Here is a 20495-nt window from a genome sequence, read left to right as displayed (position 1 = left end):
ATTTGTTCATAAAATCCAAAATATAGTAACAAGTAACAGTACTGTCAATTCGGTAAGTTCAGAAAAAGTAAAGTCAAAGTTAAGTATTCATCATCAACTGATTAAGCATGCGTTATTCCGACTGCCTCAGTCGCCATCTTTCTTCACTCCCTCTGAAATCTCATTCTCATTCTCTCATTATCTCTAGCCGCTTTATCCTTCTACAGGGTCGCAGGCAAGCTGGAGCCTATCCCAGCTGACTACGGGCGAAAGGCGGGGTACACCCTGGACAAGTCGCCAAGTCATCACAGGGCTGACACATAGACACAGACAACCATTCACACTCACATTCACACCTACGGTCAATTTAGAGTCACCAGTTAACCTAACCTGCATGTCTTTGGACTGTGGGGGAAACCGGAGCACCCGGAGGAAACCCACACGGACACGGGGAGAACATGCAAACTCCGCACAGAAAGGCCCTCGCCGGCCCCGGGGCTCGAACCCGGACCTTCTTGCTGTGAGGCGACAGTGCTAACCACTACACCACCGTGCCGCCCCCCCTCTGAAATCACTGAACTTTATTTTATACAGTCTGTGGGCATGACGTGACCCTAGTGATTACTGATAGGCTGTCCCACTGTCACCTGCAAAAATCCATCACATTTTAGAAAAGAACACTTTCAAAGCCGCTTCATAGTAACGAGGACCTTGATAGAAATGTAGTGGAGTAAAAAGTACAATATTTGTCTTTCAAATGTAGTGAAGTTAAAGTCATAAGCTTCTAAAAAAAACTCGAATAAAGTACAAATACTCAAAAAGCGTACTTAAGTACAGTACTCAAGTAAATGTATTTTGTTGCTGTCCACCTCTGTCTAAATGAGTTCCGCTCCGCGATGGGAGTGGTAAGATGGCGGCCACCTGGCTTTATGAGCTCTCCAGGTTTTATACAGAGCTCAACAGTTAGATTACCAAACAGGTTAGAATTAATGTGCCTTAACAAAGCGTTACAGAATCCAGAAAAAGTGACGGCTTTGATATATAAACTATCTGTGGACTCAAATAAATTAAACGTAGCTTAGTGATGTGTCGGTCGCGAACGATCCGGTTCAAAGAGCCGGCTCTTTGAAGTGAACGACGGGAGCCGGCTCTTCGGTGGGAGCCGAATTAGTTTTTTGTCCTTAGGTGCCTCAGAGAGAGAGAGAGACAGACAGAGTTCAGCTCAGCGGAAGGATGATTGTCTATTTGACAACCATGATCATTGTTTTGTTGCCGTGAATTCCTAAAGCTCATGATATAAATTGTCGCTCATAAATTGACAGGTTCGGTCAGCAACCGCCTTGGCATGGCCAGATTAATCTGCGGTATACAACGAGACAGCAGTCATTATTAACAGGAGCATATTTGCTGTTCCAGGGGCTTCTCATTACTGGTGGAGCAGAGTGCGGCACTTTTTTCTCTTTTTACATGCGCTCAAGGTGCCACTCAGCCCTTTTTTTTTTTTTTTAATTTTTTTTTATTTTGTGGCATTTTGTTCAAGGCCAAGTGTGAAATAAAGCCATAAAGGATGTCTTCTGTGTATTTTATATTGGTAATATAACACAGTTTTGCATTATGTTTGTGAGAAAATAATTTATTAATTGGTAAGTAAGTTTTATTTCTATAGCTAGAACATTGTTACACTGCTATACTTTACAAAGCTTTACAATGGCTACAAAAACTAAAAAATAAAATGGGAAACATCCTATTGATAAAATATAAATAATAATGTAATTAATTAACTAGTTAATTGCAGCAATTAAATCAAAAATAAAATCTTGGGAGCCGAAAGAGCCGGCTCCTTATAGTAAGAAGAGCCAAAAGAGCCGAAATTCCCATCACTAATCTCTGTCCATATGCAAACACTGGAGATATATTTACGGTCTTGCAGCGGACTAACCAGCTGCTGCTTGTTTCACTCGGACACATTTGGGGGTGGGACCTATACCTTCACAAGCTTGCCGGAATGTCCGTGATGGGTGATGACCGAACACGCCCCCTTTCTGTTGTGAGTGACGCTGCAGTGCTGTTCCGGTCTAGATCGGCATGACTTTCTTTTGCAGAAGATGTTTTTGAAAATAACCGGATTCGCAACAAATTTTGAAGGATCTTATCAGTAACAGAGCGCTGAGTGATCGCTTGCTGTGTGGCGCACTGCGGTGTGTGTAGAGAGAGAGAGAATGAGAAAGAGAAAGGGGAGGGTAATGGCCGACTCGCCGAGGAAACGCGCAGCAGGGGATCTGTACGAAAACAATGACCATCACTCAAATAAACGCGGCCGATCCAAGAAGAAGAGACATATAGCTGCTGTGATCCTGGCCCGGGGAGGCAGTAAAGGAATCCCCCTGAAGAACATCAAGCTGCTGGCTGGAGTTCCGCTCATTGGCTGGGTGTTACGGGCTGCTTTAGACTCTGAAGTGTTTGACAGGTAACTGTGTGAACGCATCAGCCAGCTTTCACTCTGTCTGTCCTGTCTCGCCGTCTTGTCTCACTGTCCTGTCCTGTCTAGCTGTCTTGTCTCACTGTCCTGTCCTGTCTAGCTGTCTTGTCTCACTGTCCTGTCCTGTCTAGCTGTCCTGTCTAGCTGTCTTGTCTCACTGTCCTGTCCTGTCTAGCTGTCCTGTCTAGCTGTCTTGTCTCACTGTCCTGTCCTGTCTCGCTGTCTTGTCTCACTGTCCTGTCCTGTCTCGCTGTCTTGTCTCACTGTCCTGTCCTGTCTAGCTGTCTTGTCTCACTGTCCTGTCCTGTCTAGCTGTCCTGTCTAGCTGTCTTGTCTCACTGTCCTGTCCTGTCTCGCTGTCTTGTCTCACTGTCCTGTCCTACTGTCCTGTCCTGTCTCGCTGTCTTGTCTCACTGTCCTGTCCTGTCTCGCTGTCTTGTCTCACTGTCCTGTCCTGTCTCGCTGTCCTGTCTAGCTGTCTTGTCTCACTGTCCTGTCCTGTCTAGCTGTCCTGTCTAGCTGTCTTGTCTCACTGTCCTGTCCTGTCTCGCTGTCTTGTCTCACTGTCCTGTCCTGTCTCGCTGTCTTGTCTCACTGTCCTGTCCTGTCTCGCTGTCTTGTCTCACTGTCCTGTCCTGTCTCGCTGTCTTGTCTCACTGTCCTGTCCTGTCTCGCTGTCTTGTCTCACTGTCCTGTCCTGTCTAGCTGTCTTGTCTCACTGTCCTGTCCTGTCTAGCTGTCTTGTCTCGCTGCCCTGCCTTGTCTTGTCTCGCTGCCCTGCCTTGCTGCCTCGTCTTGTCTCGCTGCCTCGTCTTGTCTCGCTGCCCTTTCCTGCCCTGCCTTGCTGCCCTGCCTTGTCTTGCTGTCCTGTCCTGCCCTGCCTTGTCTCACTGCCCTGTCTCACTGCCCTGTCTTGTCTCGTCTCGCTGCGCTGTCCTGCCCTGCCTTGTCTTGCTGCCCTGTTTTGTCTCGCTGCCCTGTCTCACCGTCCTGTCCATGGTTCCCTCTGGGTTCTGAAAAATATTCTCCACTTTTTTCCTCAAAAAATAAAGTCAAAGAAGTATTCTTCACTTTTTCCTAGTAAGTCCATTTCGATAAGTCGCTTAGTTACCGACTTATCGAAATGGACTTAATCTAGGTTTATACCAACCAAACTGGCACAATTAAAATATTTGTACAGATACAGCTAGGCCTCTCCATTACATATTAAATTTGTGCTCCACTCCAGCCTCTAATAAGAAAGACTTGATTTTGGGCAGCCTGTGCACCATCAAGCTAAAATAAACCTCTTTATTTTGGGATTACTGAAGGTTATTTTAGCATGGAATTATTTAAAAGAGGTATTCGGACTCCCTTTAGCCTTTACTTTAACACAAAACTTGATTTACAGTTGAACAGAGTCAAGACAAATCTTGGAACAAACAACAGTGAAGGAGTCCGAATTTCCCCTCGATTTACAAACTGAACACAGACTGATACGGCGTTTTACATCATATGTTAGCCCAGGGGTGTTTTCTAACTTTTGAAAAGTCCACGGGTTCAGGCCAGTTTTCCTGGGGCTTGTATTTTTTAAGGGAGATTGGCAGCGATAGGTTGGGGAGATTATATCTAACTTTACAAGATATTATCCCCCACACACATTCAAAGGTTATGACCTCTTTATTACTGATTTTTGTACTGTTCTTTTAAAGTTTATGTAGTTCACTTCAGTTTCTGTCTCTTATTATTATTATTATTATTATTATTATTATTAACAACAAATCAGGGACACTGGATCTGTGAGGTGGCAACTATACACTTCTGTCAGCTCATTAAATAGAGGAGAGCTTTTTCTTGGTCGACCTATACAATGTGTGAAATATAGTGATATAGTGCACAGTGTGTTACGGAATATAGTGGAAGAGTGTTACAGAATGCAGTGTAGAATCTGTATTAGGGCAGTGGACATGTGCCGTCCTTGACCGCCATGCAATGGAGTAGTAAGGCGTCTCCTTCTCTCCACTAGCCTGGGGTGGTGCTTTGAGCAGGCTGTAGCAACCCCTTGCTCCCCCGGTCAGGGTTACGACTGAAAACTGGACTCGGCAGACTGCGTGGAGGAGACCACAACCTGGTGATTCAATGGACAGGAAGGTGGATCCAGCAAAGTGTTTGTGGAGCACGATCAGGGCACAGTGCAACACCTAGAACACTGTTGGCCATCCACTGCATCCTGACCTAGCTCCAGCCATCCTGATTCTGTCTTGCCCCTGGACCCAGTTGGGTCAGGATGAGAGAGTGAGGCTGATGGCTGGACAACTCTCCCTCGCTCTAATCCAAGTCACACACAAGTCATGACTTCAAATTCAAGTCCTGTGGCGATGGGCAAGTGGTGAAGCAGCAGGTGTGCAAACACTGGAAGCTGTAGCCGCGAACCTGCACACAGGCGGCCCAGGGCATAGGGTCGCTCTCTGCTGGAATGAAGCAGGAGGAGAGTTCGCCAGACCCCTGGGTGTCTGAGCAGCCCTGTTTAGGATTTGCCCTGCTCACCTCCATGGAGGAAGGGGCTAGAAAAGATGCCCCAAACAGCCTGCTTCACCTCACCCTGGCCAGCACACCGCAGCTGGCGGGGATCCCACTCAGTGGTTGAAATACAACAAATAAGAAAATAAATAAGATAGTGAAGGTACTCAACATTGGCATGTGGAACGTATGCACTCTACTACAGCACCTACCCACGCGTGTCTGGCATGTGGGTGTACCTTCAAAACTCGGATTGGCCTCATCACTTCCGGACCCATAACCACCACCCACCAAATTGAAGCCATGGTCATCTTTGATCCTGAAGGATGAACATCATCATTATCAACACCTGTAATGTTTCAGGAAACTGAAGCATGTGTCAATTAACTATTAGATATCTCTAGGAAAATTTATCATCAGTTTAATAAATATCTCATTTCTCACCCATGTCTCTCATTTAGGACCACAAAGACACAAACTCTAAGCTACATTTTATATTACAGCATTCAAAATCCAAGATGACATCCAAGTCCGTTGTTTTCTATTAATCGCTTAATTTTTCTGAGGGTGAAAATACCCGGGGGGGGCTATAGCCCCGAGTGATGGGGCCTAACAATGCCATAGCGTTTGCCACTGGGACTCGATACATCACGCCGCCCGAAACATGGTTCCCTTCAGTCGCTTGCCAGCTGACAGCACTTTCACTTTGGCGTTTTTTTTAATTGACCCCTGTATTATTGACACTGGCCGATGTACTCGGGGACGGTTGGGGCTCTGAGTGTGCCTCCCCCCTGGCTGTTTCAGCCCTTAAATCATCTTCAATGCTTGAAGAAGCTTGCTCAAAAAAACTTTGCCAGTTTTAAACTGTGCCAGTGTTTGGTTCACACAGAGATAATTATACCACCACACCAGGCCGATTAAGACGCACTGCAATTGGTCAAAAGCTCGGTGCTCATTTGATCATTATGTGTAGTGGATTTTTATTTGTCACAAGCACATGCTCATTGTTTGGACTCTGGCTTCCGGCCGTCTCTTCACTGGGGTTGGATTTCGGCAAACGGAGGGATTTGTGGAGGGATTTCTAGAAAGATGACTTAAGATAAAGATGACAAATTAGGGATCGACCGATATGTTTTTTTTTCAGAGCCGATACTGATACCGATTATTATGGAATTGGGATGCCGATAACCGATATGTGCAACCGATAAATGTAAACATTATAATTCACATGAAATTAAACATAGCACACACTGACACAGACCTTCATATCCATGAAATGTATGTTTAATTGTAAAATTGAACATGAAATTTTGTGCAGGGAGATGCCAGCAGCATTTGTACAATAAAGTCAAACATTAGTTAGAATAAAATCTCATCTCATCTCATTATCTCTAGCTGCTTTATCCTGTTCTACAGGGTTGCAGGCAAGCTGGAGCCTATCCCAGCTGACTACGGGTGAAAGGCGGGGTACACCCTGGACAAGTCGCCAGGTCATCACAGGGCTGACACATAGACACAGACAACCATTCACACTCACATTCACACCTACGCTCAATTTAGAGTCAACAGTTAACCTAACCTGCATGTCTTTGGACTGTGGGGGAAACCGGAGCACCCGGAGGAAACCCACGCGGACACGGGGAGAACATGCAAACTCCGCACAGAAAGGCCCTCGCCGGCCACGGGGCTCGAACCCGGACCTTCTTGCTGTGACGCGACAGCGCTAACCACTACACCACCGTGCCAGTTAGAATAAAATGAGAAATAAAATATTCACCAATAAAAAAATAAATCACTCCCTACTATATTACAGCTCACCATTTTCAGTGGAAAATAAATGAAAATACACTCTGGATTCTTTTACACTAAGAACTAAGTAAGACTTACCAACTTCAAGTAGTTTTTAAATAACAAATCAAGTGTGGGGAGCTGCCTGCAGCATTTTTTTAAAAAGTAAAATCAAACAAAGTAGGCTATCACTCCCTATAGAGGGCTACCGCGTGACGTCACCGGACCGCGAGATTTTGTTAGGGCGCCATATTGGAACACCAAGTACATACATACTACATACTCACAATATAAAACAAAGTACGCGCGAGAGTAAAGTGACACGATAGCTGATAATTCTGGTTATGTGAGTACATTATCAGCTGCAGAAAGGGCACGGTATGTGGAGAAACTGGCTGTGATTGACCCATATGATAAGACTCGGGGCAAGGGAGAATGGAAACATAAGGATCTTTGAATTATTCGGACATGGGGAAAAACTATATTTAAAATCCAAAGAGGGATGGAGGGAGGAAAATTTAAAACAAAAGAAAGAAATGAAATATATAACATAAATGTGATAAAATTAAGGATGTTTTTATTCAGTAAACATTTAAAAAAATGTTCTCCAACACTCTAGCCTAGTGACTTACCAGTAACAAAATGGTCTGAACATATTCTGTACTGCTGTAGACTTGAAGTATTCAGATCCGCTCTGCATAAAGCAGCTAAATCCTCTCTCTGTCTCCTGGCAGAAAGCTCCTTGGTTTGCTCCCCTTGTGTCTCAATCACAGCTGGTATTCTGAAGAAAGACTTCTTTTCACCTTTCCCATCAGCTTTGTTGGAACACCCTAACACAGCACAAAAGTTTACCATTGTAGGTTTCTGATGAATCAAGTGCCTCGTGGGTTCACATACCGCGCGCTGCCGTTATTTCCCCCTAATCACGAGTTTGTTGGTCTTCCAATATGGCGCAGGGTTTGTTTACTTCCGGTTTCGGGTGACATCAGTGCAAGGGGTCTATATCGCTTTCCGAATCAGAAGTGCTAGCGAGGAGAATCACTTGCGCAAGAATTACTAGTGGAGTACATTACAGCGCAATGTGAAGTAGCATAAGAACATTTAAGTCAAGAGTTTAATTGATGTATTTCGTTCATTAGCGTTTATCCAAGCAAGTGTGCATCCACGACACAATTAATTACTGAGCCCACAACAAGTGTCCTGACAAACTCCCTACAGTATTAATTACATAGCCTATTAGCACCATATCACACCTGGCTTGTTTAAATGTTCAAATAGCGCTTTATAAAGTTACCCAACATATACAAGTGCAATGCGCATTCTGAGCACGAGTCACGTCATGAAGTTTACTCATCACCATAACAAATAGCCAGTAGGCTTGCGCTAGCCTACAGAACACAAACACTACGTTTTATTTCGTCTTCCCTTGACCACCTCTCTGTATGGCTGTCATTCTACTGTTCGAGTAGAACTACTGACACGTTCACAACGTTTCCAGACGGGGATTTAAAAATGACTGCAGCCTACGTTATGCTGGGGACTGCTTACTATGGACAACATTACATGTAGTTTCAGTGAGACTAGTTGGTTGTAGGCTAATTCAGGTGCTTCCTTCCGTAAGCTAAGTTTGCCTGGCTACACAGATGCAAATGGACAATTTTAACGAGTAGTAGATGAAGAATGTAAACATATAATGATGTGCTTTTGCAACTTGTGTGTTTGTGACTTATTGCGGCAAAAGCAGCGCGTCCTTACCTTGAAGTGGGATCTGCTTCTGCCCGAGTGCCCATATGGCCGCCTTGAAACAGTTCACAGCGGTTAGCTACGCGTGTTGATTGGCTGTATCCCTTGTGCCGCTTCTGCCCAAGTGCCCGTACGGCTGCCTTGAAACAGTTCACAACAAATCAGATGTTGTGGTGGGCAGGACCGTGTTCTTGAACTCAGAGAGGCAAGTGCAGGAAAGGACGTGCAGTGACAGTCGCGTTAGGAACGAAATGGCTGCAAAAAGGCATGTTATCAGCATATCGGTGGAAATTATGGCCGATACCGATAACCCTAAAAATGCAGAGTATCGGCCAGGCCGATTATCGGTCGACCCCTATGACAAATACATTTGCCACTGTGATGACTGCTATTAATTTTCTCTTCATCACTGATGGATTATGTTCGTCAGTGACAAGCATGATGAGAACCAGCGGGAGCCCCGCCTGTCTCACTGTCCTGTCCTGTCTCGTCTCCCTGTCCTGTCTCGCTGCCCTGTCCTGTCTCGTTTTCCTGTCTCGTTGCCCTGTCCTGTCTCGTCACCCTGTCCTGCCTCATCTCGTCGCCCTGTCCTGTCTCGTCGCCCTGTCCTGTCTCGTCGCCCTGTCCTGTCTCGTCTTGTCTCGTTGCCCTGTCCTGTCTCGTCTCGTTGCCCTGTCTCATCTTGTTACCCTGTCCTGCCCCACCTTGTCTCGCTGCCGTCCTGCCCTGTCTCGTCTCGTTGCCCTGTTCTGCCCTGTCTCGTCTCGTGTCGCTGCCCTGTCCTGTCCTGCCTTGTCTTGTTTCACTGCCCTGTTCTGCCCTGTCTCGTCTCGTCTCGCTTCCCTGTCTCGTCTCGCTGCCCTGTACTGCCCTGTCTCGCTGCCCTGTCCTGTCTTGTTTCGCTGCCCTGCCCTGTCTCGTCTCGTCTCGCTGCCCTGTCTCACTGTCCTGTCCTGTCTTGTTCTGCCATGTTGTGTTAGAGCTCTTTTGTTCTGTTCTGTTTTGACAGTGTGTGGGTGTCCACGGACCATGACGAGATCGAGAGGGTGGCAAAAAACTGGGGAGCTCAGGTACACAGAAGGAGTCCAGAAGTTTCCAAAGACACCTCAACATCACTTGAAACCCTACAAGAGTTTTCCCGACTTAACCCAGGCAAGATCATCTCATTCTCTGTGCTCTTCTGTACAGTAGATTTACATGTACGGGTCCAGAGAGACAAGGAAGGCATGATATAAAGTACAAAATTAAAGCTTCTAATTTTTTTTTTTTAGCAAATTAATTTAGAATTTTGTTTTTAAATTAAAAAAAATCAACTTGTGGATCTTAATTCAATCAAAAGCTTGAGGGAAATTCTCTGTTATTCCGAGGCAAAACGGAGCAGAAAAACGCAGCTACTACTGCACTATATGGCCATCTGAGGTTCTTCCCCAAACCGTTTCCGCAAAGTTAGAAGCACACAATTGTATAAAATGTCTTTGTATGCTGTCGCTTTACAATTTCCCTTCACTGGAAAAAAGAGGCCCAAACCTGCTCCAGCATCACAATGCCCCTGTGCAAAAAGTGGAAAACCTTGAGTGTCCTGCACAGATCCCTGACCACCACCCCACTGAACACCTTTGGGATGAACTGGAACACCGACTGCACCCCAGACCTTCTCACTCTACATCAGTACCTGATCTCACTAATCCTCTTGTAGCTGAATGATCACAAATCCCCACAGCCACGCCCCAAAATCTAGTGGAAAGCCTTTCCAGAAGAGAAGAGTGTAGGCTATTATAAGTGACTAAATCTGGAATGAGATGCTCAAAAATCACATGAGTGTGTATAATCATAATTAAGTAAATTTCTGAATTAAGTGCGTTTCCTGTATTATCTTAATTGAATCCATTTCAGCTCCAGAAAAATAAACCATGGAAAATTTCAAGGGGAGTGAATACTTATGCTGTAGTATAGATGAAAGTCTTCCGGATTTACCCGGAAATCCAGATATTTGACAAAACTCTTGAAAATCTCCGGTTTTCCGAATGGAGAAATGTATTTTTCAGATTTTTCGCGTTCCTAGACGCGGCGTAATACTTCGCATCATCCTTGCCTGGGCGCAGTCCTTAAATAGCCCAAACATAGTTCATTGATTAAAGACAGGTGTTCTTTGTTAACGGCGCGCGTGCCGGAGCTCGTTAGGCGCACGCGCCCAAGGCGTGCCTTCAGGTGCACGTGCTAAGGCGCGCAGGACTGACACCGTTCTGTGCAACACAACCGCACTAGAAAGCATGTTCAAGCTGCCAGTGTAGCTGCAGGCTTTTTAGTTGCGAATTACAAGTATTTCCTCGTGTTAATAATTCACCATGTCAAAACAAGCAAAACTTTCCTCCTTCTTTCGACGTGAAGAGAGGTAAGCAATTTATTATATATATATTTTTTTTCCATCAAAGTTGCATTTTGTGGGTTCGAAGCTAAGTTTTAGTGCCGTTTCTAGAACACAACATCAAGAAAACGTGGAAGAAACAGCAATAATGGAAGAGCCGGTTTCTAAGCTGCCTAAAACTAGCAATGGTAATTATTTTTTGGTACATGATGTACTCAGGCTGCCGGTCAGTGTGTGGACCCCCCCCCCCCCGAAAAATCCTAGCTACGCCCCTGATTTACATGAGAAATTTGGTATTCATTGGTGTGTTTAAAGGGGAACAGAGGGCAATATATAGAGTAAATATAACAATAAAACACACATTAACAAACCTTATTCAAGACTTAAAAAAGTTTTTTGTTCTAAGGTTGGAAAGTTATAGTGTTTTGAAAGTAGCTCGAGCAAACTATTTCCGCAGTTTGAACAGCCCGCCATGATATTAATTTTATCCAATCAGAATGCACGTTCATTTTCTCTGTGTAACACTCATGACGTATGTATGTGCCCAGTTGTGTTGGCTCATTGAGGTTGGGAATAGCACGTGTGAAATACCTGTTTCTGCCTCTTGCGACGATTTCGCAAGTCCACGGGTGGCGCCTATCTCATCGCAGCAAATAAATTCTGCTGGACTCGTGAGCAACTCCACATTACATTTTCCGCACGAGCACCACGCCGTGTCGCCTGCACGCAGACGCTCTGCCCCACGCTCGCCATGCCCATGGTCAGCATCGGTCTCATCCTCGCCGTCATCCGAGCTTTCTTCTCTTATTTCATCACCGGAGTCGAGAGTACCTCCCCTAGCTATTTTAAGTTCGTTTCTTAAGACAAGGATTTTTTTAAGATGTTACCTTGTTGACAGTTTTGGCGAGAATCTTCTGCCTTCTTCAAAACAGTCACCAGATGTGTCCTGGGGGAGCGACCTGACAGCAGGAGGCGTGAACTACCTGTCAAATTGGGCAGGACGTTCACGCCTCCGTAGCGTAACATCAGCTGATAAGGCACGTCACCACTCGACATCTGGTGACTGTTTTGAAGAAGGCGGAAGATTCTCGCCGAAACTGTCAACAAGGTAACATCTTAAAAAATCCTTGTCTTAAGAAACGAACTTAAAATAGCTTTAATAGTTAGACATAATGAACTTCCACTACATAGTACCTCTCCTAGGTTCAAACTGGTACCCTTCTAAGCCATAGCCTGCTTGCAGTGTGTCTTGCGGGATCTCTTCGTATGATTCGACAGAGCTGTCGCTTTCACTTGATGCGCCCGACGCCATGATTACACGCTTTTCTCCTCTATTTCGGAGAGTTCTGCTAGTGCAGTGGGTAGCGCTGACGTCACGGTCTTTTAAAAATGGCGACTCTTGTGCGGTTTAGCGTATAAAGTATTATATTTACAATTACCAAGATATTTCGTTGTTTTCTAGTATATAAATTTGATAGAATACTTAAGAATACGTTACTTTGTCACATCAGCAACTGTATATATTATATTCGGTACCCCTTTAAATTTACAGACAATACGAACTAATGTAAACAATTGGCTTCAACTCGCATAAATCTGAATTGGAAATGTTTAGTTCACTTTAGCTTCTGCAAACGCACAACTCTACTAAAAGATTGATAAACGAGGCTCAACGTCCCCGACATTGAAACCTGAAAGCTTTAGAAACTCTGACAGACCTTTACTTTTTAACAGGACTGTTTTGGGATTTTGCTGAGTTTACCTTCAACTGTCTGATTTTTTTCAAAGTAATGAACTGTGTAGCAGGAAAATCACCGCGTTTTCTAAACGCACTCCTGAAAATTACTCATTAACTAGGGGAATTAAATTAGGCATTTTTGACATGTTAATCATTAATGTACATGAAATAAAAAGGCTTAAAAGTTATAACTTGTTTTAGTGAAAATAAGTACTAAAATGCACTAGAATGCAGGGTTTTGCGTGCTATGTTATTAAAATTTTTTCGGGGGACGTTGGCCCCACCATCTTAGTTTGACTTTTAAAAGTTCAGGATTTTTTTTCTTTGCTCCACTTTCATCTTTACTGTATGATAAAACCATAATTTGGGATGTGTATTTTTTCTGGGTTTTTTTTGTTAAAATGAATTTCAGTGTGTTCATCTCTGTGTGTGTTTTTTAAGGTAATATCTATTGTCAATTTTCTTTATTTAGAATATACCTTTCAGATAAACACACTCTTTACGAGGAGTTATTGATGAGTTATTGGTCAATGAAGCTTTTTTTTTTTTTTGGTCCAGTTCATGTGACATTAGACTGTATAATGTGGCCCATGACCTTTAAATGGAGTCATTGGGAGACGTTCACTACATGCCAGAAGGGAACTGTCGAGGCCTTCAGAGAGGCCCAAACATATCAGCATTTCAAATGTTATATTTAATCTCATTCTTTAATTGCTTTCATTCTTTTATAATTTCATTATAATTATTCTCTTCTAATTCGGCCTCATTTTCTATCAAACTTGCTTCAGAAACGAAAGGGTTACTGTCCTGAAAACGTTAAAATTGAGTTATCCAATGAGATTTTTTTTGTTTGTTGTCTCTAAGCTGAGAAGAGTTTAGAGCTGGCTCACTCACTGGTTAGGACTTCACTGCCAGGACAGAAGGCCATGGCAATGCATGTTTGTGTAGGAAGTGACAGATGAATTAACCAATCAGATTTTGAGTTCTAGTGGGAGGGACCAAAAATTATCACCCCAGGCCTTCTCAAAGGCCAACACAAGCTTAACTGTAAGTCAGTGCTGTCAGCACAGCAGTGAAGACACCTTCCAGCCGGTGTAGCGTTCATCAGTAGTGTTAGCGAATGCTAATAAAGCGGTCAAGCCAGTGCTATCGAGAGCAAGCCGCAGAGGCTAATGACCGAGAAGCTAAGATTTCTGTCTCCAGACTCTTCTTCCACACCGCTCGCTACAGTATTTTTCACTCAGACTTAAGTACTCACTTCTGTCTGTAATTTACTTCGTTACTTTTAAAATCAACATTGACAGCTACACACACCGGTGCGACCTGGCAGTCGACTGCTAATCCCTTGCAAAATCCTTTGCCCTGTTGATTTTTTTTTTTTTGGTGTCTGGCTAAGTTTTGGCTGATCTAAAGTCCCAGCTCTAAGAGTAACGGTTCGCCTTACAAGTCTGCAATTACGATTCATATTTTGTAGTTGAGTTCTGTTTGAGATACTGATATGTGCTCAGTGTGTAAGTGTTTTCTTTCATTGTTGCTTGTTTAATCTGTGTTTTGGTGGTGTCCTGCAGAAGTGGATGTCATCTGTAACATCCAGGCCACCTCACCATGCCTTCACCCGCAACACCTGAAAAAGGCTGTGAAGATGATGACCAAAGAAGGCTACGAATCTGTCTTCTCCGTCGTCCGCCGTCACCACTTCCGCTGGCAAGAGTTAAAAAAAGGAGGTTTGTAGAACCGGATAAATATTCAAGTTTTGTCAGCTTTTATTGCTTTATGTTCCAGCAGGTTCTTTTGACCGACAGAGCTGGAGTTCAGTCAGATTAGAACATACAGTAATTAAATTGCTTATTGTCTTTTGGCAAGGTCATTGCCAAAAGACAGTAAGCAATTACTGGTCTTTTTCTGAATTGAATAGTATGCATTGCATTTTTAGGGAATTGAAATGGAAATTGTGCATTGGATGTTCTCCTAGGTCGAAGCTCCAACACATTCATTGACCTAGTCCTGCTTGTATTAACTTATGTGATGCAGCCCGGTGTTTTCTCTTTCCTCAAGAGGTCACAAGCACTAGGGCTTTGAACCTGGACCCATCCAGGAGACCCCGTCGTCAGGACTGGGACGGAGAACTCTGTGAAAATGGATCCTTTTACTTTGCCACCAAAGATCTTGTAACCCGAGGACTCCTGCAGGTGGGATATGGCTGTTTAACAGTTATTCCACGAAATCGAGTCGTCCATGAGCTATAAGCCGTGTACGACGAGTTGGAGTGGAATAACTCTTTTATTCTAGCCACATTCACTGGATTTTGAGAAACGGAGCATTTTTATTTTTTGCAAATTCAATAAATAAAAGCTTTATACAAAACATCCAACAAAATAACTTCCACTTAGAATGTAAAGAAACCGGCGAAATTACAGTAGCAGTTTGTGAAAAATGCTATAATAAAAAAAAAAACATGTTCTTACCATCAAATACTTTTATATTCCATATTTTGTTGCTTTTTTTTTGGGGGGGGGGGAGGTGTCTCTTCTTATTCTTTAGGGTTTTTTTTGGTGGTTGGCAAACCAACTTAAAGGTGCATTACTGCCACCGACTGGCCTGGAGTGTGGAACAGGTAATATTGGAGGTGAAAAAACACCTATATTCTTTTAGCTATTTCTGTTTCTTGTAAATACTTGAAAACAATTTTTGGGGTTTTGTTTTTGAGGAGAGTTTTTATTTCATCCTCGGTTGGTTCAGCAACACGCTCTGCCATTTTGTTTTTCTCTACTCCCGGTATACGAGCTGATATCCTAGTAGTAGAGTAGCCAATCAGAGCGCGCGATTGCTCATCTCCAGTGAATGTGGATAGAATAAAAATGTCTGTTGTCTTATAGGTTGGTTGTATCAATGTAGGCTATATGCAGGAAACAGGGAAGGCATACTTTTTTCATGGGGTCTATCAGTGTCATAACGTTAACCATTCCAGTACAGGAGGAATAAGAATAACAAAGTACATATTCTACATAACCACTCTCTAAATCTTTGTCATAAATAGGCTTGTCACAGTTGCTACAGAATAGCTAAATAGCAATTATTTGAGCTCTTTGTGATGGTAAGATTTAGGTTTTCAAATAAATATGTTGCTGCTGTTGCAGCGCTCGAAACTAACGGTGTCCCGATGTCCCGGGGACCATAAAAAATGTCATCGGGACACAAAATTATCATATCTGGGACAATCCCGGGACAATGGAAAAAAATAGATCTAGAGACGACAATTCCCCCGGGGGAAATCGTGAGAGTGATGCAGTGCATGTAGCAGTCACAGTTGCCGGAGCTGAGCTGGACTGTATTTTTGTCTCTCTCTGCTCAGCGTGCGGGTGGGGGAGGGGCACACAAAAAGGGCAGCTTTCCGTCAGAGCGCTCCCTCCAAACAACGGGGGTTTACACGAAAACGGAAGGAGATATTCACAAACTTATTTCACATTGAGTGCCACAAGGGTCTCCTGAACACACTGATGTACTTTTTTTGTCTGTAGTGTAAAAATTGAGGTCACTAGAGCGAGTTAAAAACGAGTGGCTTTTCTGATTTAACAGTCAAAGCGCAGCCACGTTTATAATGGCAGTCTATGGGGCTGCGCGCCTGTCCTCTCCTCACTTTCAGGCTTCTCATTCAAAAACTGCAAGTCCTATCATGTAGGTAGACACATTGTGTGAATCAGGACAAGTGTGACTACTACTTTTGAGAAAATTGTGTGTGTAGAGTGAAAATTGGGGCTGAAAACACAGTTTAAATGAGAAAGTTTGAGCTATTTTTCCAAGCTCTCTACACTCTAACTTAACGAGCTCCATTGGTGTGTAACGCAATAAACACCCATTATAAAGCCGGAATTTCTCCAGGAACCCACATGGTGTTTGAGCCGGGACTGATCCAAAAGTATAGAACCTAGCAAAAAGTTGAATGCCAGATCCACAGAGGAGAAGTTTCTCTACGTTTTAAAGTTTGAATCATGTCTCTAGGTGAAAGCATGCCAGAGCAGCGGATGTTTGAAAATGTGTGTAGTTTTTCAAATAATTCCATAGAAATGAATGGGAAATTTATCTAGGTCAAAGAAAATGAAATCAAGCACTGTAAATAATGTAAATGATTTCTATGACTAAAGGTTACAATAAAAAAAAACTTGGATTACATTGCTTTGTTTGCACTTATGATATGACACTTTTATCCAAAGTGACTTTACGGTTTTTTACAGTGTTACAGTCCCTGTAGCAATGTTGGGGTAGGTGCCTTGCTCAAGGGCATTGCATCTATTGATGGTATGGCTGATGGCTTTCAAAACATCTCTGAATGGGGCAACAGGTATATTACATAAAAATGGATAACGGTAATGGTGAAAATGATAAGTTGGGCTTATAAATGCCAACAGATATTCAAGGTACAAGTAGATGAAATGAACATAAAAGGGGTCTTATTTTCAACTAAAGTGTACTGCAGATGTAGTGAGTTGAAACATTTTCTGAATGAGCTAGTTGGCCCCTTTAAATAAATGGGTATCTATTCATACAGTGAGATCGCCAAAGTTTAATAAACTGAAAATGCAATAACTGTAATTTTGAAGTAGATGATGTATAGGGGCGGCACGGTGGTGTAGTGGTTAGTGCTGTCGCCTCACAGCAAGAAGGTCCTGGGTTCGAGCCCCGTGGCCGGCGAGGGCCTTTCTGTGTGGAGTTTGCATGTTCTCCCCGTGTCTGCGTGGGTTTCCTCCGGGTGCTCCGGTTTCCCCCACAGTCCAAAGACATGCAGGTTAGGTTAACTGGTGACTGTAAATTGACCGTAGGTGTGAATGTGAGTGTGAATGGTTGTCTGTGTCTATGTGTCAGCCCTGTGATGACCTGGCGACTTGTCCAGGGTGTACCCCGCCTTTCGCCCGTAGTCAGCTGGGATAGGCTCCAGCTTGCCTGCGACCCTGTAGAACAGGATAAAGCGGCTACAGATAATGAGATGAGATGAGATGATGTATAGGACATGTGTCACTTGTGTTTTGTGACTTATTGTAAAAATGATATAAAGGGTTCAAAATCGCATAGTTACAAATATAATAGTAACTTCATATGATAATATTAACCACTGGTTATTTCAGAGAGGAAAAAAATGGGGACACTATTGCTTCCATTCGGGACAATACAACACAGAATTCGGGACCACTGGGGGGCACAAAGAAAAAAAGTTAATTTCGAGCCCTGTGCTGTTGAATGTCATTCATTTATATGGTTATTTTTCTTCTCCTTCTCTTGGGCCTCCTGTTCTCCGTGCTTCTACGTTCTTCTTCTTATCCTTTATCTTGCTTATTTGTTCTTCTCATTACTATTATTATTATTATTATTATGTTTTTGCCCTAAAATGAATCCTGTAAGCCATACAGACCAATTGTTTGTTCTCCGGTAACCTCTCTGTGTTTTTAAAAGGTTTTAAGTTCTTATTTGAATCATGTTCACCAATTTTACACTCCATTTGCCGATATTGATGAGAGCCTATGTCCTAATATCCGGGGCTGCTGCATTCTGCTGATCACGGAGACGTGGTTGAATCCACTCACACCGGACACGGCTATCGAATTAGCAGGCTACACAGCACACCGGCAAGACAGGTCGGAAAGCTCTGGTAAGAAAAGAGGAGGGGGGCTATGCATTTATGTAAACAACAGCTGGTGCACGAATTCCACAGTAGTCGCTAGACACTGCTCTCCGGATGTGGAGTTCATGACAATCAAATGCAGACCCTTGTACCTCCCCCGTGAGATTAACGCTGTACTACTCACTGCTGTGTATATAGCACCAGATGCTAATGCTAGCTCGGCTCTGGGGCTTTTGCACGACACCATCAGCAACAAACAGAACAAGTATCCCGAGGCTGCTCACGTCATTTCCAGGGACTTTAATCATGCTGATCTGAAAGCAGTCCTCCCCAAATTCCATCAACACAAAGTGTACAACCAGGGGAGAAAAAACACTGGACAAGTTGTACACAAACATCAGACAGGCCTACAGGGCTAAACCCCTAGCACACCTTGGCCAGCCTGATCACATGTCCCTGCTTCTGATCCCTGCATACACCCCCCTCCGGAAACAAGCTCCCATTACGACCCGGACTGTTAGCACATGGCCTGAGGATGCCTCTCACCAGCTACAGGACTGCTTCCAAAGAACCGACTGGGAGGTTTTTGCTCACCAGGACCTGGAGAACCACACTACAGCAGTCCTGGATTACATCAGGTTCTGCACAGACAATGTCACCAGGGACAAACGTATAAGGATTTATCCCAACAGGAAGCCCTGGATGACAAAGGAGGTCCAGAGCCTGTTGAAAGCCAGGAACACTGCTTTCAGGTCGGGGGATAAGGCACTCTACAGTGCAGCTAGAGCCAACCTGAAAAGAGGCATCCGTGAGGCCAAGGCAACATACAGAAGGAGGATAGAGGACCAGCTCAGGAGCAACAGCACCAGGCAGGTGTGGCAGGGTGTCCAGCACATCACCAGTTACAGATCCAGCAACTCCCCGCCCACGGAGGGAGACTCTTCTCTGGTAGAGGAGCTGAACATCATCTTTGCCCGCTTTGAGGTGACACCAACAGCAGCTCCATCACAGCCACCTGTTCACAGCAGCCTCACACTCACGGTAGAGGAGTGTGAGGTGAGGCGGGTGATGAGGAAGGTGAACCCAAGGAAGGCTGCGGGACCCGACGGTGTGACAGGACGGGTGCTGAAAGACTGTGCGGATCAATTAGCTGGAGTCTTCACAAGGATTTTTAACCAGTCGCTGTCTCAGGCCATTGTCCCATCCTGCTTTAAGTCCTCAACCATTGTACCGCTGCCAAAAAAAACTAACATCAACACCCTGAATGACTACCACCCAGTGGCACTTACACCTGTCATCATGAAGTGCTTTGAGAAACTGGTGCGGAGTCATATCCTTGCCTGCCTACCTGCTGAGCTGGACGCTCTTCAATTTGCTTACAAAGCAAAGAGATCCACGGAGGATGCTGTATCCACAGCACTTCATGCTGCACTGACCCACTTGGAGCAGCAGGGGAGCTACGTCAGAATGCTCTTTGTGGACTTCAGCTCGGCATTTACCACCATCCTCCCACAACGACTGGTGTCCAAGCTGGCGGACCTTGAGCTTCCACCACTCAACTGCAGCTGGATATTGGACTTTCTGTTAGGCCGCTCCCAGAGGGCCAGGCTGAGTTCCCACACCTCCACTGCTCTCAGCCTGAACACCGGCTCGCCACAGGGTTGTGTACTTGGCCCACTCCTTTACACCCTCTACATGTATGACTGTGTCTCCACCCACCTCAGCAACAAGATTGTAAAGTTCACAGATGACACGACCGTGGTCGGACTCATCTCGGGCGAGGAGGGTGAGCTAGCATACAGGACGAGGTGGAGCGGCTGTCAGAGTGGTGCAAAGTCAACAATCTGCTCCTCAACACCACCAAAACAAAGGAGCTGGTTATTGACTTTAGAAAAAACAAAACTGACATCCAGCCACTCATCATCGGCGGGGCCTGTGTGGAGAGGGTCCCGGTGTTCAGGTTTCTCGGCATTGAACTGGAGAACGACCTAACCTGGAGTGCCAACACCAAAGAACTGCTGAAGAAGGCGCAGCAGAGGCTGTACTTTCTGAGAATCCTCAGAAAGAACTGTCTCCCCCAAAATCTGCTCCAGGCCTTCTATCACTGCTCCATAGAGAGTGTGCTCATGTACGGACCGTGTGCATGGTACGGCAACTGCACATCCTCGGAGAAGAAGGTGCTCCACAGGGTCGTTAGGGCAGCAAAGAAAACAATAGGCTGCCCCCTCCCCACCCTGGAACAGATTTACACCTCCAGATGCCGCAGGAAAGCAATGGACATTTCAAAAGA

At 44.5% G+C, this 20495-nt stretch overlaps 1 protein-coding gene across 1 annotated transcript in view; it reads left to right on the top strand.

Annotated features, from left to right (window-relative positions):
• The first annotated feature begins 1917 nt into the window (after positions 1–1917).
• Positions 1918–20495, top strand: part of cmasa (cytidine monophosphate N-acetylneuraminic acid synthetase a) — a 30318-nt gene continuing 11740 nt past the window's right edge. Inside the window, exons 1-4 of the mRNA XM_060902918.1 lie at positions 1918–2446; positions 9498–9640; positions 14160–14315; positions 14647–14780. Of these exons, the coding sequence (XP_060758901.1) occupies positions 2199–2446; positions 9498–9640; positions 14160–14315; positions 14647–14780 (681 nt within the window). The 5' untranslated portion in view covers positions 1918–2198. The remainder of the gene's footprint in view (positions 2447–9497; positions 9641–14159; positions 14316–14646; positions 14781–20495) is intronic.

This window comes from Neoarius graeffei, chromosome 21 (assembly GCF_027579695.1).
Source record: "Neoarius graeffei isolate fNeoGra1 chromosome 21, fNeoGra1.pri, whole genome shotgun sequence".
NCBI classification, from domain to species: domain Eukaryota; kingdom Metazoa; phylum Chordata; class Actinopteri; order Siluriformes; family Ariidae; genus Neoarius; species Neoarius graeffei.
The sequence above is the reverse complement of the archived record's forward strand: the minus strand, read 5'-3'. Positions and strand labels throughout refer to the sequence as shown.